Source organism: Erigeron canadensis, chromosome 5, assembly GCF_010389155.1.
Source record: "Erigeron canadensis isolate Cc75 chromosome 5, C_canadensis_v1, whole genome shotgun sequence".
Classification (NCBI taxonomy): Eukaryota; Viridiplantae; Streptophyta; class Magnoliopsida; order Asterales; family Asteraceae; genus Erigeron; species Erigeron canadensis.
In genome coordinates, this window is record NC_057765.1 from 30,477,943 (window position 1) to 30,502,500 (window position 24,558).

A 24,558-nucleotide genomic window follows, 5' to 3' on the forward strand; every position below is an offset into this window, starting at 1 on the left:
ACTATTATTATTATTTTAAGGTTAGTTTCGATTCAAATTTGTTGGAGACAATTTAACCAGCAATTTGCTGGACCTTCAACCCTCCTTCTTAATCACTTCGAAGTAATTTAAGATGTTTGGTTTTTTTCTTTTTGGTATTATAAATTACTAGAATTTAATTTTTTTTTAACAAACTCATTCGGTACAAACTTTGTCTTTAAACTTAGAGATTATTTTTTTTCACGTCAAGACTTCAATCCAAAATCTCAAATCCTCACTTGACCTCATAATACTAGAAGTGTGTTTATCAATGATATGCGACTAAAGGATTCTAAGTAACGTGTAAGATAGTCAATGATAATCATATAAGAGATAGATTGATGTAGTGCTTTGAAATATACCACTAATAACCTTTGTCTTTTGAGCTCAAGCCAAGACGCCAAATATATCGACATACCCGGTCGTGTATCGCACGGGTTTTCACTCTAGTATAAATAAAAAAATTAACAAAACCCAAAGCTGAGCAACTAATAATAATGGAGTGTTAGTATTAGGTATTTTGAATTTTCCAAATGAAAATAAAACCTTGATGGGCCACCACCCACCTCCACTCAAAAATGAATAACCGATCACCTACCATCATCCATTCCAACTCCGCTCTTCATTCATTCATTATTATGACTCCGTATTATTTTTTTAATCGGTCGATATCAAGATGAGGGATTTGGGAGATGATGGGCCAATACTTTCCTTTTCTTCCATCACTACTACACTTTTTTCTCAGAAGTGTACTTTTTTTAATCTTGTACTTGTTTCCATTCAAGCATTATATGGTCTGAGACAAAGGTTGGAAACTCAGAAGCACAATACTTTTGGGAAGGTTGGAAACTCAGAAGCACAATACTTTTGGGAGGTAACTATGATTGTCTTGTTTGAAAATGTCATTAATGTAGGGTGTTTTTAATTATAGATGACAAATGGGTGGTTTGGATAACATGTCTGCAGGGTCAAAGGGTGTAATTTTGGGACTTGTTAACATTGTCCAGCTCGCATTGTGTGAGCTTGAAAACTCATTTTCTATACTTTCAAGCTATTTATGACGATTTATGCATTAAAAATGCACTATGAATGACCATCGACCAATTTGACCCACTCCATTTAAAGCTAGCCTCTTTGATTTAACTCGCTGGAGATACACTATATACCGACTCTACCCCTTCACAAACAAGAAGGTTAATATCACATACTCTACTTTTAAGTTTCAATATCTGCAAAACGAACTTTTTGGTAAACCAATAGGCATTTCCGTGCTGGTTCGGGGCCATTGGATAGAACTACGTACATGTTCACTTATGTTGAGCCACAACCTAGCAGCCCAAAACTGGAAGAGTTGCTAGAAGATTATTGGGATCTAATGCCAATATATCAGGTAATGTATTCGAGCTTTATCTATAGTCCTTGCAAGAAATATTAACATCGCCAGGCATGTTTTATAGATAATTAACTAGACATATGATGCTATTATATGCTGATTTAAGATTATGAACTTCAAACAGGGAGTTTCATTGGGTGAGTTAGAGATTCTGAGAGTTATACATGGTATTTTCCCGACCTATCGTGACAGGTAAAATTGTATACCCATCGTATATGCACATAATGTTTCCATGATTTAAACCCTTGCTCCTTTGCAAGGAATGATCAATGCTTGATCAACAGTATCCCAACTTATGGTTGGTTTAGATTTTCCTATTCATCTTTATTGGCATTAAGACATAAAATCAATCTGAAAATATGACCAAGTCATTTATCTTCATCGTGGAGAGTTTAATTTGCAGTCCACTACCAGCAGCTTTCAATCGTATTCTACAGGTATAATAATCAAGTCTTTTAAGCTTCAATATTTAACATTCAAATCAAATTTCCGCATGCCCATTACGTTGTTATTTTCTGCAGTTTGGTGATGCTAGTGGCATACAGTCTCCTGTTTCCTTTGGCGGTTTTGGAAGTTTGACCAGGAATCTCGGAAGACTATCAAATGGTAAGTAAAAAAATAGGTTACCAATTGAAGTTAACTATAAACTCAGTTTAGAACTCCCCGTATTCATCTTATACCTATGAAATTCAGGAATACATGAAGCAATTAGTGGAAATTTACTGGACTCCGAGAATTTGTCATTGTTGAATCCATACATGGTCAGTATATCCTCTGGGCTAGGTTATATTCCATGGGAACTACTTTTTTACATGAATGAAATATATTCTTCAGCCAAACCTAAGTGCATCTTGGTTATTTCAATGAGCCATGTCTGCAAGAAAAGAAACCGGTGTCTCACCAGATTTCAGTAATGACCTTCTTCATGTCAATTTCCAGAGCATGCAGGTATATAGTGTAGCTTTTAAGTTAGATTATACCCCATTAATCATTTTTAACTGTTAAAAGTGTTTCTGCAGAAACTAGGGGATCCAGTGCTAAGACCATTTCTTCAGGTAGGCTCTAATTGAATTTCTCTCTTTAGAAAATGGTTCAAAGGTAAGTGAATCTGACTCTGACTTGGCTTTGACTCTAACTGTGTGTAACACCACAACAAGGCGGAATCATGAGGGTTACATACTAAGCACAACACAACATGGAAATTAAGTAGAGACAATCTAGAATGCATTCAAAGGATTGGATAATCCATAAATCGATCAATTACAAGTACCGGATCATACAAAAATACATAAGGAGCACATCCATCAAACGTTTACAATATAATAGTTCAAAAGATGGTAAATGTTCATAAGCATAACCCATAATCGGGAATCTATGAACCACGGATTCATGAAGTCCAATCCAGGCACAATCAAGCAACAAATCATCATATACGTCTTCCATTAATCCGTTCACCTGAAAAGTGTACTAAAACGTGTTAACATAAAGTTGGTGAGTTCGTAGGTTTGAGTAATAAATTAAAATCAAGTGTGTCAGGATATCAACCGTTAACGATACACGAGGATTAGGATACCTAATCACGTTCACACAAATCAACACAAGTCAACGATTACGTTTAATAATAGCAATAACCGGCACGACTTACATGATGAACAATGCGTAAAATACGTTTTCTGGCACGACTTACATAATAAATAATGCGTAATAAACCGGCGCGACTTACATGATAGACAATGCGTAAAATACGTTTCCTGACATGACTTACATACTAAATAATGTGTAATAAACCGGCACGACTTACATGATAGACAATGTGTAAAATACGTTTCCCGACATGACTTACATAATAAATAATGCGTAATAAACCGGCACGACTTACATGATAGACAATGCGTAATCGTGAACACATACAATCACGTAAACAAGCAAAACAAGTAAGCATTCAGCGTCCCGTTCCATATCATAACAAGTTAATTAACCGACAACCGTTTAATAACGAGTACACTTTCCACTCCAAAATAAGATAAACGTAGGGGCTACGAGACTCACCTTGAGCGGCTATGACAAGTTAAGATTGAGCTACAAGCGTAAGATATTCGTCACACGTTCACAACCTGTAGTTAAACATGCATACACTTTCAAAGTTACTCTCGACGGGAGAATCCAGGCTAGCTGGCGAGCGATCCCAGTTCGCGACAGTTTCCATTTGGTAGTTTTTTTTATCGTATATCAATATACGCTCATGATTTGAGGCTCGTTTGATCATAAGAATCAAAATCATTTTTGTTGGATGGATATGAGATTGGGGGGATGTTAGGAATTGTCTTTGGCATGGATTAAACGACTTAAAGACATAAAGGAAGAAAGTGGGCAGCAACATAGGTTTGACTAAAAAGTCAAAATTGACCAAGAACATTCAAACTCTAATTCGACACTTGAAAATCCGATTTTGTGAGATTCAAGACTCAACTCGGCATATGATCAACATGATTGAACATAACAAACATAACCCCTTTCATAATTTCGTTCCATAACATCACTTTAACTCAAGAATTGTTCTTGACCCATTTTGACCTCACAAAACCCTAATTCAACCTAGACCTCGATTTGAAGAATGTTAAGACATGGTTTGAGCATAATTTGGCATAAGTAATGTGTATGAAACTAACCCATACTTAAAAAATCATTCCATAACTTCAATTAAGCCACAAATTCGATTTTGACCTAAATTATCCAAGTTGTAAGGCGCTGTGCGTATCGACCCGTGCAGTGCTGTAGCTAACGCGTTAAGTATCCTGCCTGGGGAGTACGTTCGCAAGAGAAACCCTAAAATCGACCCATTAAGCTTTTGAACCAAAAATTGACTAAGGGTTGTTTAGGTTAGACTTGAAACGTGATTATAAACATAAAATGGTGGATTTGAGATGAGTTTTACTTACCAAAATTACCTTCAAAGAGTCAAACCCGAATTTGAGCTAAATGGAAGGATTTCTTGGACTTTGACCTTTAAATCCTTGGTATGATGACCCAACAATGAAAGAGATGGTGAATTTAATGTGATTCCAACTTAAGACACAATTAATGATTCAAGAAATTTAGAAAGAGAGGGGGAGATGTTGATGTGCATTTTGTGAGAGAGAGATAGAGAAAGATAAGAGATTAAAGGTGGGTGAGAAAGAGAAAGGATAAAAGATAAGTGGATGGGGGATGTGGGGCTGGTTTGGGAGAACAAAATAGGTGGGTATTTATCCCACTAATGCCACACAAATAGCTAGTTAACTCGACACGAGTATAGTGTAAATGCTTGGGCATAATTTACACTAAAGTTCTCAAATATTCATTTCCGAAATATAAATTCGTTCAAGTCTAACAACATAAGTCACGATAAGTAAACGAGTCAAAACGGCAAATGCTACACTATTACCTTATGTATATTATCACTATTTGTCCCCAACTAGTCTATTGTCGATTCCAACACTTTTAAACTATTACACCATGTAAGTAGGCTCTTTATGTCCACTTTTTCTTTTTCGACTCTTTTAGACTATTACCCATGTAAGTAGTCTATTCATGTTAATACAAGTTAAAAATCACGAATGTTACATTGTGACAGGATGTGATACAATTTGGTCCTCTAGTAAAGACGCTAGGCCTCGTTATGCTAACAAAGCCTCAAATAATTCCTTCTATATTTAAACAGGTAAATAGCCGGCTCAGATTGTTAAATTTACCGAAGAGAAAGATCTAATATTTACAATCAACAGGTTGGCTTCCCGGTGCTGATCGACTGGCTAGGACATTTTTCATCATTGGGTTCTTATACATTTCTTTCAATATTCATTGACCCTCTTATAAGGTATCAGACTATCTATGACTACTAATATGAGATATTATAGGTCATCTATTCAGATTGTAAGATGATTACGCCAACCATTTTAACATTGTGTCAGGCCTGTGATCCATAGATTTTCAACCGAGATGAAATACAAATGGCACAGACAACTTGAGGCATGGAAATATGGAGCTGGCTTGGATTACAAATTCAGCCAAGAAGAAGTAACCAAGAAAGGTTCCAACAAAGTCAATAAAATCGAAAACGTAAAGATATGACCTTTCACTTGAAGTCATGAACCATTACTTATTGGTTTCCAGCAGAATGTAAATCTGTGATATAGAGATTTGACAACGATATTAACTGATTTCCGTCATTGACAACAATATTTATGTATACTTTAGGAGGTAAACCAAACCAAAAAGACTATTTGAACAATATTGTATGGATTCAAGGTATACCGAGTGAACAAGAATACATGTTCATGAAACTTTGTTTATATGGACTTTGTCGATGATAAACATCTTAGAATTGTGATCATGGACTCCATTTTTTCCATGCCTTAATGATGACAATTATTAACAATTTCTATGAATGAAAAAGATGGAAGCCACAACTGGGTTATGTTATGTCACTTATGTGTTATATACTTAGATGTATGTTGAAAAGTTAAGGGATCGACCAAAGTGTATAGCACCAACTCTCAGATGGTCATCGAAATTCTATTTCAAATTCAATTTACATAAACTTCTATAAACTACCATAAAGGCCTATACATCAAAAACCGCCACTTTACATAAAACTGCCTCTTTATGTTTGCTATACAACAACCACGTCAGATTTCAAAGGTATAGATTGCTTCCTAAGACATGCCACATAGGATTGTTTTAGAGGGATTTATATACAGTATAGTGTGTATATATATATATATATATAGGATATACTAGTCCTTAGGCCCGTCCATTGGACATGTAATTTCAAGATATATAAATCTTATAATTATTGTGAAACAAAAAGTGTATGACCAATATCACAACTTAATGTATACAAAACCTAAATAAGAAACATATGAAAATTAACACGATATAAATATTGATTCCAGTTTACCTTTTTTTTCCAACTTTAGTTAATTAAAAAGAGAAACAAAAAGTGTATGACCAATATCACAACTTAATCAATACGAAAGTTAAAAAAAAAACATATGAAAACTAACTCCATATAAATACTGATTCAAGTTTACCCTTTTTTTCAACTTTAATTAAATAAAAAGGGAAACAAAAAAGTAGATAATAATAATAATAATAATAATAATAATAATAATAATAATAATAATCAAAAAAATTTTGTAAAAGATTTTTTTATTAAAGGTTGGTTATTTTTTATTAAATAAACATTAAAAAAATTATAGAGGATTAATAAGGAGGGAGTATTAAGCTAAAAGAGGAGGTTTAGGGGTGCCAAGTGTACCCCCAATCCCGTCTTTTAGTTATATTATATAGATAGATAGATATAGATAGATAGATTATTAGTGCCATTAAAAAGATACAGTATATATTTAAACGATTGTTCCACCAAATACCTATCATCATCATAATAAAATTAGAACGACTTATGTTTTGAACAAAGAACGATGGTTTCAGTGTTTCACATCCATGTAACTTCCAATCGAAAAGAAGATCGATATATAAAAAAAATTATTGGTATTGCCGCATCAATTAATTACTAGTCACCTTCACTTCCGATTTCACCTTAAAAAAGCCGCATCCTTGTCTATGATATTATCTTCATAAATAAATGCCACTTATTTTCTCATTATATTATATGTATATAACTTATATAAAACAAAAGGTCACCGTAATACTGTGTTACACGCCAGTCAAACCTGTGTATTTTTCCATATATCCCCTCTTACAAGAAACCAACCAAACAACCTCTTTTCCATCCTCAATTTTCATCTCAAAAAAAACACACACACAATCACAAAAGAATCCAACAAAAACCATGGAAACAGAAGAAGAACAATTAGAATATGAAGAAGCACTCGTTTCTTTTATCCTGTCATTTCAAAACCTCAACTCAACAAAATCCCGGCGCCCGGAGCCGCCGCCACTGTCGGAAGTGGAAGAAACAACCGGGTACGTATTCAAAAACAAAGATTTGCTAAAAGAAGCATTCGCACATGTTTCTTTCAAGGAAAGAGATTGTTTGTCGTACGAACGGTTGGAGTATTTGGGTGACTCTGTTTTGAACCATTTGATTGCCAAGCTGCATTTCTTCATGTATCCTGATATGGCTCCTGGTGAGTTGACTCGGTTACGCGCCGCTACTGTTGACACTGAAGCACTCGCTAGGGCCGCCCTCAGGCTTGATCTTCATAAGTATCTCCGGCACAACAAACCTCTTCTTGACAGTCAGGTCTCTATATCTATATATATTGGCCGGGTTATTACATTTTACAAGATAAGATATGATTTTTCATAAATATATATCATGATTATTAATATGTGTGTGTTTGTTTGTGGATGATACAGATTGAAGAGTTTGTGGAAGGTATCGGGCAGTATCCGTCACACTCTTACGGCATGATTGATCCGCCTAAAGCGCTGGCCGATATTCTTGAGTCACTCATTGGTGCTATCTTCATCGATACTGATATGTCCATGGATGATACTTGGGAGGTAAATAATATCGCAATCTATGTTGTTGATACACACACACAACAATAGCACACTCAATGCAAGAGACGAAAAACAAACAGTATTTCAACAATTTTTCGCTACATATATATATGTTGTACTTTATTATTATTATTATTATTATTTTGTTTTGGGTTTTAATAGGTTGCGGAGCGTTTATTACAGCCGTTGATGACTCGTGAAAACTTAAAGGCACACCCGGTAGCAAAGTTCCATGAAGCATGCCAGAAGATGGGATTAAAACCACACGCAAAAGATATGTGGAGCAAAACAGGAGAGATCGAGATATACATTGACGATGAATTGATTGGGACAGGAAAATACAAGCTAAAGAAGATTATTGCAGTAAACAGAGCCGCACATGATGCATACCACAACCTTTTCGATAAGTTCGGTACTAAAGATAGCGATCAAAACCTTAGTAACAAAGAAGATGATGATTAAAATAGTATTATTGCAGGGTAATCAGCTTGCTTTTAAGTTGTACTGCCATCTTCGTATAAAGTTTAATTAGAAAGAGAAAAATCTAATTTGTTTTAGCATGAAATTATCGATAGAGTAACCTAGGATTAGACTCTAATTTGTTCTCATATTGGGATTATTAGTCTCATTGTAACCTTTGGTGTTACATTAATCTTGTGAATTGGCTAATAACTATGAATCAAGTTAAATGCATTTTCATTGCTTATATGTTTCTTTTTACCTCTATCAAGCATGGGTTACTTTTGTGTATATGGCACTCACAATACACTTGTGAACTCGGTAGATAAAGGTGTAAGGCTTTATATTGTCACAATTTTCAGTTTCACTTTTGTACCTGTTAACATCTTTTATTTTGACCATGTCCATTAATAGAAAAATAAAAAATAAAAAAAAAAGTATACAAGGAATATGGTCCTCAAATGGTCCTCTTTTATAATTAGTTACAAAAAGGACTTTCATGAAAGACACATGTAAGTATAGAAGCTGGACTAGACCGGTTCTGAAAATGAGGCAAAACATCCCGGTCCCGGTATCTTTAACGATTTCGGTTTTCTCAAATTAGCAACAACTTAAATTTAATTGAGTAATACAGCTAACAAAACATCTTGTTGAACCTTTTTTAACTGTGCATCAAAATATAATTCCTCTAACTGATCTTAACCATCGGTGAAAATTACCTTAGTAACACAAAATATAATTTCTCTCCATTGCTATGTAGAAATCATCTGAATTTCATGCCTTAGATGGGCCCCATTAAAGTTTTAGGACTAGGTCGGTTATTTCCAGTATTTTCCAGGTGACAGTACTGGTTTTTGCCTGGTTGGTACGGATTGTGGGAACCTTTAAAAGCGGGAACAGAATTAGCAGAAGCAAAAAGGACACTGCCAAATTAATGTACCCCACTTCATTTAGTTTCACAATAAAATCACCCAAACTCTCCTGCAACATCATTGGTTGTAAATTCCGAATTGCAACCTTATTTGGCATACCCATTCACAACATTTGTCCAGTTATTGATAGGATTTTTTAACTTATGTGTCACATTTAAAGTAACTAGTAAAGTAAGTTTTAATTAAATGGGGTTAATATCAAAAGTACTCCAGACCATCGAGATGAAAAGAAATATTCAATATATAACATATGAGAGAATGATATGTTGGATTTATTTCGTAAAGCTTTGTGTATATTAAGAAAAATTGATATAAAAAAAAAAAAATGTGCAAATTTGAAAACAGACGACTATGACAATAAATTATGGTTCAAATGGCCATCTTATATCTAATTGTAAATGGATCATGAGATGAAAGAATGCATCAAATCAAATTACGTACACTAGTCTAAATTAACGTGACAATTAAGTGAGTGGACCAGATTCGACAACCAGGTCAAATGGTTAGGGTCCAAATCGAAAGCTTTTATCAAACTGAGGAAAACGGTTAATGGGTCAAACGGGTTGGTGATGTCAGATTGATCCATTGCACTAACCAAAGGCGGCTCAACATAATAGGGCCTAAAATGAATTTGAGTTAATTGCAAGATTGGTCCCTGTGATTTGTATGTTTTTGCAATGGGGGTCCCTTTTTGACTATCGTTGCGATGGGGATCCCTATTTTGAGAATTTTTTGCAAAATTGGTCCAATTTTGACTGAACCATTAAAGGTGGCCGTCAAGTGTGCACATGTGCCGCACGTGTGGGGGTGTTTTTGTACTTTTTACCCCACAAGGACCTCCATTGCTAAAATAAAAAATCACAGGGACCAATCTTGTAACTTTTTTAAAAATCTATCACCAAATAATAACTTTTAACTTTTCCATAAAAAAATAAATCTTATTAAATAGTTAACTTATTTTTAACATTTTTTAACTTTTCATGATTATTTGTTGTCAAAAAACTAAAAACATATTACCACTAAAAATTTTAAAACTTATAAATACTTCAACTTATGATTAACTTCAATTAACATTATAACGTATATCTGATTTCTAACATTTTTCAAAAAATGTTATTAACTTCTTGTGTATTTGAATTTGACACGAAAATAGATAATTAAAATACCATATATGACATTTATATTATTCGAACAGAGTTGTTTTTTTATAATAAATATCAAATTCCTAACATGCTATCTTTTATTTATTTAATCTTATATAATAACAAAAAAAATATATAAATCAATTTTCAAAAATAAAAATATTTACATAAGGTATATCTCCATTATTAAAATTTAAAAGTATACATAAATTTAATATTAGGGACCTAATGAGTAGATAATTTTATGTTACAATCTCTTAAATTAAGTTAATCATTAATTATATAATAGTTGTAAATAAGTCTTATAAACTTATAATTTTTAAAAATCTATCACTAAATAATACCTTTTAATATTTTAAAAAGTTTTATAAAGTTACAACTTTTAAAAATCCACCACTAAATAATACCTTGTAACTTTTTAAAAAGTTATATAAACTTACAATTTTTAAAAATCCATCACTAAATAATACCTTGTAACTTTTTAAAAAGTTTTATAAACTTACAATTTTTAAAAATCCATCACTAAATAATACCTTTTAATTTTTAGTGGTAATATGTTATAAATTTTTCTTAAAACAAATAATCATGAAAAGTTAAAAAGTGTTACAAATTATATTCAAGTCAATTATTTAATAAAATTTATTTTTTTTAATGAAAAAGTTAAAAGGTATGATTTAGTGATGGATTTTTTAAAAATTGCAAGATTGGTTCATGTGGTTTTCCATTTTTAGCAACGGGGGTCCCTGTGGGGTAAAAAGTACAAAAATACCCCCACACGTGCGGCACATGTGCACACTTGACGGCCACCTTTAACGGTTCCGTCGAAATTGGACCAATTTTGCAAAACATTCTCAAAATAGGGATCCCCATTGCAACGATAGTCAAAAAGGGACCCCATTACAAAAACGTACAAACCACAGGGACCAATCTTGCAATTAACTCAATGAATTTTTACTACAAAGCTTTTCAGATTAATACAATTGTTCATACTTTATGCAATTGATTTTTTGACTGCGTGACAATGTCTTCTGACATAGTACCGTTGTTTATTTGCACATACATGTAAGCATATAGCTATGTAAGTAAACATGTTCATGTATAACATAACATACAATTTCATATTTTTTTATGTTTTTATTTTCCTAAACTTTTTTGTAATTCTCGTATGTATTAGATCTATGTATAATTATAAAAATATGAGGCCTTTATAATATTGGGGTCTGAAACTCTTACTTCACTTGTTTTACCATTGAGCCACTACTGACACTAACACTGTTTTGTAATTCAGAGGTGTTGTGGAAGCTTTATTTATTCTTTTATTTAATAATCTCTGATTGAGCACTTTACTATCAAACTAGTTAGATCTCTTTTACTAAGGCTTGTTCATAAATCTCTTCCTCACCTCTTCCTTACTCCTACGTCAGCTTTTCTCAATCCAAGAACTACCCCTAGCATTAAGAACTCATCCTCATCTCTTCCTAAACCTTTTTGTTCTTTTTATGATCCGCAACGGTTACAACACAAATGGGCCCACTACGCTCTGTCGTTCTTGTTCTTAATTAGGAAGGGAGCGCTTTTCGACGAGGAGAAAGGGAGTGGTAACACCATAGCAGTAATGTCCTTGAGGAAGAGCTCAAGGACAAGCTTACTACGAGTGGCCTAATTAGGACCAAAGGGACATAGTCCTAGCCGCTAGCGGTATATGTTCCAAAGGCTTAAATTATATAAGGAGAGGTAAAAAGAAGTTTGGTTACACGTATAGAAGATACAAATGCTGAAAACTTTCAATATGAGATTAATGGGTGGTATTAGATAAACTCTTTCATATAATATCATTAATTTGTATTTCAAATTTAAACAAACTTCGAGTACATACACTACTAGAAAAATAGCCTTTAATGACACCAAATGCATGTCATAAAAGGGGTCAGATGACTTTTGGTGTCATAAATCGACCCGTCATAAATTTATGACACGCCTTGCGCGTGACATGCTTTTATGACACACTTTTACGACATGCTTTTATGACACGACATTTGCGTGTCATGGTTCAAATATTTAAAAAAAATATTTTTTATAAAATTATTAATATCCACACATTAAATAACAGTAAATCTCATAATAAAAATAAATACACGTACCCATTCTTCACGAACTTCATCCAAATCATCATCCGTGTATTCTTCTTTATCTTCCCCGATCTGACATATACATATACGTACAATACATTAAAAAGGAGATAAATATTAAAAAAAAAACATGAAACTCCCGAAACAAGCATCCATTATTTCAAATAATTAAAACATTATTAAAAATGTGACCTTTATCATTTTCCAATTGATGCCAAGTAAAGCTATACATTCCAAGGTTACATTGACATTCAACTTGCTACCACACTATGATCTAAAAAATATTTAACCCTTCAGAACTATTGTTATCCTGCATTTAATATTTGCAAAACACTAATAGACAAGTAATAGGCTTTCTTTTTGAGAATGCATAAGCAAGTAGTCTGAGAATGCAAAACCCTAATATTTGGAACGATGTAGACAGAAATGCAAAACCCAGGAGTCTGAGAATGCATAAGCAAGTAATTGTGTTTCGTCAGGATTCACCCTAATCTGGCTCTATATATACAACGCTAATAGGCTTTCCCTCCCCGTTAAAGTCATTTTCGATTCAGCTAACATTCTGAATCTTTGTGTATTTCCACATTTTGCTTATTCATATCCGGTTTTAAACTGAAATATATAAACCTAAATTCAGATTTGGTGTTCAGTTCCATTCGTGTGAATTGGTTTCGATTATCGCTTCCAAAAACATGAACAGTAAGCAGTTAGCAAGCAGTTAGCCATGGGCAAATTCCATCGACACCCGAAAATTGCAAAAAACACTGAATGCTTTCTTTCTGCTTGAATAGTGAAACGACTATCATCACTAAATGTTATATATCCATATTGCTTACTATGGACTTGTTCTTTTACAATAACAGTTGTGAATATATATGGGATGCTAGACTTACATTGTCATATTCAAGTACTTGAATTCCTTGCTCAACTATTTCCTTCATAAACTTTAACACATAATACCCACATTCAGTTCTTCCGGGCTGCATTGGACACTACACAAGAAAACATGAAATATTTGTTCATCATAAAGTTAATTCCAAAAGTTTAACCAACAGTTCATCCTTACCAAAAGATAGCAGGATTGTCAAAGAGTAGAAAAGAGCAAGCGAAAATTGCAAAATTGCACCAAAACATTGCAGAAACAAGCAACCAGAACCTACCCATCACTTTCCTCCCTAAAACTTTCTTAATAGCATGTGTTATTTTCTACCAGACAAATACTCAGCATTTGTTATTTTCTACCAAACAAAGAGCAGCAAAGTCCACCATATATATGGCTCCAAAACAGCCCCCCATGAAAACAGTGTAGGGCCGAAAAACGCAGCGTTGTTGTCAACAAAAGGGAATAAAAGATAACATATCAGTTTGTATTTGGTGTTTACCTTAGATGGGACCCAATTGAGTTTACTCTTCTTCTTGAATCCACTTTGTACTTCATATAATGCAATTGCCCTACAAAAAAAAGATGATAGCAAGTATTACTTAAGGTTATAAGATGCTTAAAGATAAGATAATTTATTACTTACGCATCAACTATTTGTTTAAACTGCAAGTTGACGCTGCTAGTCCTTAGGGAATCAAGATAATAGCAAGTAGTTGTTTTCATGTTTAGCACGCCCAACACCCAATGTCTTCTACAAAAAAGCCAAAACCAAACTATGTTAAACAACTTATATAGGGTTGTTCTAGTAGTTCATTCTCTTATTTTTTTTCTTTTTTTTAAGTTAAAAGCCGGTGGAAAATCAAACCCGAGATTGTAGGGCAACAAGACGATGTCATTGCCATTTCTCGAAGATAATCGTTCTGCAATGCGTTTACTTGAATCATCGAAACTTTTTTTCTTTGACTTAACATCACTTCGCATGATTGCAGTCGGGCTCATAAAACAAATTCCATGATCTCTGTTTGGTCCATTCTTGATTTTCTCAAACAAGTACCTGTTAAGATACAATTTTAATGCATTGAACAATCATATATACTATGTTATATGCAATCAGATTTTTTGACTTCAACGAATAAGTGTTTAAACCGGAAAAAAGATAATTTAAAATTAATCACTTACATGGTATAAGACATAACAACAGCACCAGTCATCTCATCCATTGCAAAAACTCTGTCAAAATCATCAAAGTTTAAATACGTGAAACTCACGTGCCCATATAGAGAGTCCTCGCACTGCACTCTTATTGAATCGACCTTTGAAACTTTTGCATCAACCATCATTGCAACCAATTTCAAAGCTTTATTATTTTCCAATCTGACCCTTGTCGTTCGCTGAGCTCTTGTCATCTTTCTTGGGGTAGTTATTTTTCCATTCACTATAGTTTTTTTTTTCTTTTTCTCATTAATGGCGTCATCCTCACCGGGTTCTCTTTGTCATTTTTTTCCCGTCGCCTTTTCTTTTTCCATTCTCTTTTTTGTGATGCTGTTCTCATCCTTCCTCCCCTCAACCTCCTTTGGATTTCTGTCTACATCCTTCCTCCCCTCAACCTCCTTTGCATTTCTGTCTACATCGTTCCTCCCCTCAAGCTTCTTGTCCGCATCCTTCTTCTCCACACCATTCTTTGCTTTTTTGGCCACGATTTTGTTCTGCATTATTATAGACATATATATTTATGTCAAATAGACCTGTTTGACTTTTAATGTCAAACATACCCTATTTTTATGTCAAACAGACCTGTTTGACTTTTTAATAACCAACATACCCTACTTTTATGTCAGACAGACCTGTTTGACTTTTTAATGTCAAACATACCCTATTTTTATGTCAAACATACCTGTTTGACTTTTTAATGTCATACATACCCTAAATTTATGTAAAACAAACCTGTTTGACTTTTTAATGTCAAAACCAAACCCTTTTTAATGTCAAACAGACTTAAACAGATCTACTCTTTTTCTTTCAGTAAAATAAGGGTCTATGTAAATAATCTTACCAAATCAGAGCATTGAATGACTAGGTGCTTCGGCCAACGTAGTATGTACCCAAGGGCATCTTTCACTTTCTCAATGAACTCCTCTACAATTGGAAATGGTAGTAAAGCTTCTCCTTGAAGACATATTTCCACCATAACTTCAACATTCCCATCTAATATATAAAGGCAACAAGTAAGATCCAAATTTCTTATTAAAAATGTAAGAATAAAAAAATATTAAATAAGTAATATAAGGCAAATATCTTTCATAATACATGGGACACTATGATTCATTATGCTTCCTTTGGCGACTATATTATTTGAGGGAACGTCAACAGCAAGATAACATGATTTATCCTACAAATATAGTATGTTATTAACCAAGACTTGCAATGAATTTTAAAAAATAAACAGTTAACTTGCACCCAAGCCAACATTTACATCTGGTTCTTCGGGTTCTTTTGGTTCTTCGTCTTCAACATTTTCATCGTGTCCCACTTGGCAACTTGCAGCTTCCGAAACAGTATTAATATAAGAACCTTTTTTCAGTCTCTCTAGGTCATCTTCAACTCCTTTTAACCGTCGACTTATCTCTTTAGTCTCAATGTGCAGGTATTGCTTAACAGTCTTGCGTAAGAAAAATATTGGTGTGGTCTTACAAATTTACCCATCCCGCGTACACGCCCACGTTGTTCTTCAGTACCCAGGGCCTGCGTAAGCACATCCTCTTTCCCACATGGATTCTCTCTACATTTTTTGTCTTTCTCTAGCATCTCCTGAGTAGAAACATGCATATCAGTTTAGTAAAGCCGCTCTTGACCAAAAAACCTGCTGCAAATATTTATTATTGAAGACTTGTGGTAAAAACTTACAATTTTATCAACAACCTTTTGGACCTTTGGGTCAAATTCTCCTTTTTTGTTTTGTCTTGCTCTTTTCCAACATTCTACCCTATCAATATCCTCTTCCTCCTTGCCGGTTTCTTTCATCTAAATCAACAAGAATAACAAAAGTGAATTCATAAACAAATACAAGTAAACTGTTTGATTGATTAAATTCATACTATCTCAGAAATGAGTCCGGAATATCCCTTTCTGCTCAAACGATGGTTGTATTCATTACATGCACGGACATCTCTAGCTTTCTGACTTTTAACCTGGATTGGAAACATTAAACAATCATGTATGTTCTAAAAAACTTTATAAATACTGAATGTAAATGATGTTGAAAAGTTTAACGAACCTCCCACTTTTTCGAAGTTATTTTTGATACAAAAAATTTCCAGTCCTTTTTTAAGTGCGGATACGTAGCAGGAGGAGTGTTTAATTCAGCCTTAGGAAGATCTTTTCGTTCCTTAATGAATTTTTTGTAAAGATAGTGTTTGAAGTTTTTCCACTTTATGCCAATTGATTGGAGAGTGTTCTTCCGACTCTTTGGGTCAACTATATAATGTGACTGAAACATAAAAATCAGTTAGATAAACAACCAAAAAGGAAGCTCTTAACGAAGTTACAAACTTACAATTAAAGACTTGAACTCTTTTATGCTAAGTAGACGTAAGTCAGACTAAACGATAAAATTCAAGGATGACTAAAATGAACCAAAACGTACTGTTTTTGTTAAAGTAGCTTTTCATTCAAGCAATACAATCTTAAAGTACTGTTTTTGTTACTTTCGAGGTGCACTTGTGTGTTGTTAATCTGTGTTCGTGTGTTATGATGTTATCAGGTTTATCTGCTGCAATGAACGAGTTACGCTCCTGTGCACCAATAAGTTTGAAACATATCCTCGCTCAAGAATTAGTCAAAGGGCTGCATGCAGTTTCTAATTCTTTGTTGAGATATAGTACCACCAGGGTGCTCAGGGAGAATGAGTCTGTCCTACTTATGCTAATTTATCTAGTTAACCTATATGCTAATTCATATAAAACTCAACATAGCTACAGCATACATACCTATATTTAACTGCTAACAAAAATCCATAGCAATTTTCTATAAATTCCCTCTTAACTAGAAAAAATATCAACATAAATCACAGCAGAGACAAGTATATGTCAATTCATCAAACTCACATATATATACATGCATATAATTAACTAAAGTATATGATGTTACTTACCAAAACATATTGCCAACAAGCTTCTTTTGTTTCCTCGTCAACTTCCAACCAAGAGTCATAAGTTATGGGAACCATAGATCTTGCCACCATTCCCTCGAAAGTAGTGAGTTTTTTTGCTCCCTCTCCAACTGGGACTCCTCGTTTATTGTATTTTACTAATATTTTGCGTTTAGTAGCTTTTGATTTTACCGTCGGACCTCTTTGTGAACTCGAGCATTTTTCATGATCCGAAGTATCAGAATCCTGATCTTTTACATTACCCGAATCAGTACCAGAATTGTCATCTTTTACATCACCCGAATCAGTACCAGAATTCTGATCTTTTACATTACCCGAATCAGTACCAGAATTCTGATCTTTTACATTACCCGAATCAGTACCAGAATCCATGTCATCAGCTTAAAACCTATTTCAACAATAGTTCAAATAAAAAGTTATGAAGATCATAATCAGTACCGGTACCAGAATCAGTAAAATGCATATATATATAGTTAGTAAAAAGTTAGTAAAATGAATGCATATATATAGCCTATGAAGATCATAATCAGTATGAGTACCAGAATCAGTAAAATGCATATATATAGTTAGTAACAAGTTAGTAAAATGAATGCATATATATATAAAGTATCAGAATCAATACCAGGCCCTACTTGTATCTTAATGTAGTCACACCTTACTCGTATTAAATAGGTGTTACATATCACTAATGAAATAGCAGAGCAACATACTACGTTGGAAATTCGTACACGATTACCCAAACACAAATATGAAACCAACAATAGTTAGTTACACCATAGTGTGAGCAAATAAAGTAATTAAACAATAGTTCAAATAAAGCTTTTAAACAAATATGCCCTCGTCATCCAAACGCGTACAATTAAAATCATCGTCAAGGTCTACTAAAGTGGGGTCTAGTGTAGCATCAGTAGTAGCATCATATTCCAACATATCATCAGCTTCACCACAATCGCCATACTTGTACATCTTATGTGGTGTGAAGCCAACGACAGACAGATTCCTATCTTGTTGATCTTGAACATAAAAAACTTGTTTGGCTTGACTAGCTAATATGAAGGGATCAGACTGGTAACCAAGCCTATTAAAGTTAACAACGGTGAACCCTAAATCATCTTTTTTTACTCCACGACTATCAGCCCAATCACACATGAAGACATGAACTATAAATATGTGATAATCAAGATCCCATATCTCCTTTATACGGTCGAAGTAATTAACAGTGCCATACACGGGATTGGAGTCTTTTGCACTAGCAATCTACAAAGTATGAGCAACTATGGATACTCCACTACATTGAGTGACTTTTGACTCATCTCGAGATGTTGTATGGAACTGATACTCATTAATGGCAAAACCACTGTATTTATTAACAACAAAATCAGGCCCTCTAGCCAACCAACGAACAGTATCACAAATAATTTCTCCGTTAGCCGAACGCTTTTCAACCTCTTTCTTAAACCATCCAATAAATGTCCGACTATGCTGGCCCTCTAACCATGTACTATTTCCACGGGGGTTAAGATCCTTCAATTCCAACATATGCTGCCTGAATTATAATATAAGTTAGAAGAGTATTAATGAATTACCTATAGATCATAAATAATATGAACTTTTATGTAATTCTTACTCTATGTATGATGTAACAGCTGCAATGTTTCGTAATACATAAAGATGAGCTTTATCAAGTAAGTTAGCATCCACAACACCGATGGTAGCCCGTGATAAAGGCTTTCCGGTGCGAATTCTTTCATCAGCACATTCATGAGGATTGCCAATAGATTTAATGTTCTCGAAGTAGTCTGAGCAGAATTCTAAGGCTTCCTCTGCCACATAACATTCAGCAATGCAACCCTCAGGTCGATGATGATTTCGTACATACCCCTTGAGTGTCTTCATGTATCTCTCAAATAGATACATCCACCTAAAATGAACAGGGCCACATAACCTCACCTCTCTGACTAAGTGCACCATTAAGTGAATTATGATATCGAAAAATGAAGGAGGAAAATACTTCTCTAGCAAACACAAAGTTAATACAATGTCACTTTGCAACTTGCTTAGCTTACTGACATCAACAACTTTAGCACACAACTCGTTGAAAAAGCGACACAAACTTATGATTGTTTTCCTCACCTTCACGTTTAACATCCCCTTGATTGCAAAAGGAAGAAGTTGTTGCATCAGCACGTGACAATCATTAGACTTCAAACCATTCATCTTTGAAACATCATCAGATACAAGATTCTTGAAATTGGAGCAATAACCATCCGGAACTTTTATGTTAGACAGAGTATCATAAAATAGACGTTTCTCTGAGCTATTTAACGTGTATATGGCAGGTGGAAGATAAACTCTGTTCCCTTTCTGTTGATTTTGTAATTCAGGCTTAATGCCCAACTCTTCAAGATCTTGTCGTGCTTTTAACCCATCCTTCGTCTTGTGCTGCAAATTCAATAATGTTCCATAGACACTCTCACACACATTTTTTTCTATGTGCATAACGTCTAACTGATGACGGACAAGCAACTTCTTCCAATATTCAAGTTAAAAAAAAATCGATTTTTTATGCCAACATTTAGCTCTCTTATCGATAGTTTCTTTTTTCTTCTTTGGGATTTTCTTCTTTGGCGATTTCTTCTTTGACGTTTTCTTCTTTGCTGTTTCCTTCTTTGACTTTTTCTTCTGCCCCCATGTATTCTCAAACCCCTCCAGATAGTCGTAAATTTCGTCACCTGATAATGGTTTTTTAGCAACACTACTCTCTTGTTCATTGTTGAAATCTTTTTTTCTTTTACGAAGAGGATGCTTAAGCGGGAGGTGTATTCTATGCCCACGGAAGCACACTTTTTTGGACATTGGCAACCATTGTGAACATGTATTCTCTGAACATATTGGACAAGCGTTGTAACCTTTGGTAACACACCCTGATAAGTTACCATATGCGGGAAAGTCATTTATAGTCCAGAGTAATACTGCCTTTAGATTGAAGTATTCTTTCTTATAAGAATCAAATGTCTTAACGCCAGTTTCCCACAAGAGTTTTAGATCTGCTATCAATGGTGCCAAGTAGACATCAATATTGTTACCAGGTTGTTTCGGCCCTGATATCAATAGAGTCAACATCATGAACTTTCTTGACATACATAAATAAGGTGGTAGGTTATATGTTATTAGGATAACCGGCAAACAACTATATTTTGAACTTAATGACTTATGAGGATTGATACCATCGGCAGACAAGGCTAACCTAAGATTCCGATCTTCTTTTCCAAATTCTTTCTAGTTGTTGTCAACAAGCTTCCAAGAGGGGGAATCACGAGGATGAGCTAGCTTACCATCATTAACCCGACCTTGTGCATGCCAAATTAAGTCTTCTGCCACTTTGGGTGACGAAAACATTCTTCTAAATCTAGGGACAGGCGGAAAATACCACATAACTTTTCTCGGCACGTCTTTGGTATTCTTCTTCCAACGAGATGTGCCACAAGTTGGACAAATAGATATGTCCTTATGTTCATTCCAGAATAGAACACAATCATTTTCACATGCATGAATTTTCTCATAATCTAGAGTAATTCCTTTTAGAAACTTCTTGGCCTCATATATCGAGATAGGAATCGTATTGTTTAAAGGCAAAACATCTTTTAGAACACCCAGCAAAGCTTCAAAACTAGTATCTGACCAGCCAAATTGACCCTTCAAATTTTGGAATTTTAATAAACCATTAAGAGCATTATATTTTGACCCTACGTATAATGGCTTATCACATTCTTCAAGAAGTGATTTCAATGAATCAGGATCATTCTCTACATACGTGAAGGCATCATGCACCATATCCTTTGTATAATCAAACTCAGGAGGCCTAGATTCATTAGGGTAAGTAGAGAATGATGTAACATTAGAAAAAATTTCTCCATGGAAAGACCAAATCTTATAATTCTCATCGAAACCGTGGGCAAACAGATGATAACGCACCATATCAATCGAGTGGTGAATCAAATTGATACAATTCACACAAGGACATGGAATAACTTCTAAATTTTTATAATTACTTTGCGCAAACTCTAAAAAGGCTTTCACGCCTTCGTCATATGCCGTTGATAATCTATCAGATGAAACCCATGATTTATCCATGACCTTTGCATTAAAAAAAGAAACTGAAATGCAAAAATTTCAACCTTTTTGCATTCAATAGATAATAAGAGAATGAACATATAGATATATAGACACAGATACATATATATATATATATATAGATAAGATACAGATACATATAGATATATATAGATACAGATACAGATACATATATATATATATATATATATATAGATAAGATACAGATACATATATATAGATACAGATACAGATACAGATACATATAGATAAGATATACAAATACGATTTCATATATATAGATACAGATATAGATACATATAGATAAGATATACAGATACAGATACATAAAAGGGATTGTATAGATACAGATAGATACATATATATATATAGACACAAAGATATATAGATATACAGATACATATAGATATATAGATACAGATACATATAGATATATAGACACAGATACATATATATATATAAATCAATAATAATTTTAACAAAAAGAAAGTAAATTATTATTTACTAGTTTTAGGGCTTCGTCTTCAACAGATTTTAGGGCTTCGATTGTAGCAGCTTCGATTGATGATTGTAGGGCTTCGATTGATGATTTTAGGGCTTCGATTGATGATTTTAGGGCTTTATCTTCGATTGAAACAAATTTTTATATTTTTGATTGTATTTTGATTTTTGATTTTTATATCTTTCTTCGTTTGATTTTTTTTTTAACAGTAAAAGGGTCTTTTTTTGGGGGGTTTTAATTTGGTTTAGCAGGATCAATAGCGGGAAACAAAAATAATAAGACGACACTAAGGATGACACGCAAAGAAAGTGTATCCCGTGTTACACCACCTTTTTTATGACACTAACATTTGCGTGTCATAAACCCTTCAAATTTTATAAATTATGACAGTATTTTTATGACACCTGTTTTTGCTTGTCATTAAAATGTGTGTCATAATTTTGGTGTCATTAAAGGCTATTTTTCTAACAGTGATAGAAATAACGATCCATATCTCATGGCTTGAATATGATCATAGTGATTAACTGTAGCTTCAACATGCGAATAACATGATCCCCATGGCTGCGCCATGAAGCACAAAATAATAACAAAAGATGTCTCACTACATATTTTGATTGTTTTAATATGTTAACCACTTGGTAACAACCCATTGTACCCGCCACTTCCCAAGAGGGATCCTGGGTTCGAGTATTGCTAAAGGCAAATTTGAGATAATTTTAAGATTATTAAATGACTGAGATTCACTAGGACACTAGGTACCAAATGACACATGTGATCAGAGGGTTCCTCCATTTTTTTCTTCTTATTTTGATATGTTTTTGACATTGCATTCACTACATAATCAGCATTTATAAAAAGACTTTACCAATCCTATATTTGAATATTTCTTTTTAAGTCATATAGATTTGGATTAATGAGGAAGTGAATAGGAAGGACTAAACGACTAATACTCGGCCCAATACAGCGCCTAAATGCCATAATATATTATAAGCCCATATGCAAATTTACAAGAGACGAATTTATTTTTGGTAATGGAGGTAAAGCACATAATCTACCTTCAAAAAAAACATTTGTATTTGGAGGAACTTGAAACTTTAATTGTTTGGGTTCAAATTCAGGTGTGAGAAAAATGCTCTTTGAGATGGAGACGTGAGTTTTTCTGTACAGGTTAATTTCTTTTGGTATTGCAGTTAGATATACGAAAAACCAACGTTGATTGCCGTGCATACACTTATTATTGTCTTTAAGTCAAGGGATAGGTATCTTGTAATGTAACAAACTTTGAACGAATGTCTATAGTAATAAATAACTAAAGTTGTGTGTATTGTATGTAAACAACTCGAAAATAATGTTTATTGTATGTAAGAAAATGTATTCAACCAATTAAAATCAAACAAGTGGCACCTCTATATGGTTGCCACGTATGTTTTCTTACATATAATAAACATTTTTTAAAGTTGTTTACATACAATACACAAAACTTTAGTTATATCCTACTATAGATATTTGTCCAAAGTTTGTTACATTCCAGGATACTTATCCCTTAAGTCAATCCTCAGTATGCAATTGATGAGTGCATCCATCTGATCGCACCTTTAATATAGTACTTCTTCAAATTTAAACTAGGGACTATCACCTTTATTGGGCCTGAAATCTTTCTATACAAAGCACCAACACCATGATCAAATGCAATGGGTTTGTAAATGAGCCTGCACTGCTTCAGCCGTCCGCATTAAAGTTACAATTATAGCTCGGATACCACTTAGATATAGGATAATCCCATATTCACCTTCTCATATATATATAGATGGTGGTCGACTATTAATTAAATGAATCGATAAGGAGTAGCTTGTAAACTTATATGCATTTTCTTCATATATTTTTCAATATAAGATTAGATTTGAATCTATCATTCTAACTTAATACAATATCGCTTTATATGACAATGTATATAATAAAGACATGAGTACAATAAAGTCTATGTATTTGTCTATTTTGATACATCCATTTCTACGAAAACGAAATTGTACACGTACATAATTAGATAAACACAAATAAGAAACCATTAACTAATCCTATTTGAGTTAAACTTAGACTACACTCCAATCTTTATTCTTCTAGAACTCGATCCACGCTTCAAGCCATAACTGAGCTTTAGATAATTCCGCCAACATATGTATCATTATATATTTTTTAACAACCCCTATTGTTTGCATTAAACAAAATGTTTTTTTTTTTGTTAAGGCAAATATATGTATCATTATATAAACCTTGTTAAACTTGAAAGA

At 33.7% G+C, this 24,558-nt stretch overlaps 2 protein-coding genes and 1 pseudogene across 2 annotated transcripts; 2 read left to right on the forward strand and 1 right to left on the reverse strand.

Annotated features, from left to right (window-relative positions):
- The first annotated feature begins 956 nt into the window (after positions 1–956).
- On the forward strand, positions 957–5,742 carry LOC122601550 (annotated as a pseudogene).
- A 1,384-nt stretch (positions 5,743–7,126) lies between these two features.
- Positions 7,127–8,581, forward strand: LOC122602192 (ribonuclease 3-like protein 3). The gene is made up of 3 exons (XM_043774907.1): positions 7,127–7,658; positions 7,775–7,921; positions 8,084–8,581. Exons 1-3 carry the CDS (start codon positions 7,245–7,247, stop codon positions 8,381–8,383), a joined length of 861 nt encoding a protein of 286 aa, XP_043630842.1. The 5' UTR covers positions 7,127–7,244; the 3' UTR covers positions 8,384–8,581.
- A 12,332-nt stretch (positions 8,582–20,913) lies between these two features.
- LOC122601551 lies at positions 20,914–21,768 on the reverse strand. Its single transcript, XM_043774304.1, has one exon. The coding sequence runs from the start codon at positions 21,766–21,768 to the stop codon at positions 20,914–20,916; it is 855 nt and encodes a 284-aa protein (XP_043630239.1).
- Between the last annotated feature and the right edge of the window lie 2,790 nt (positions 21,769–24,558).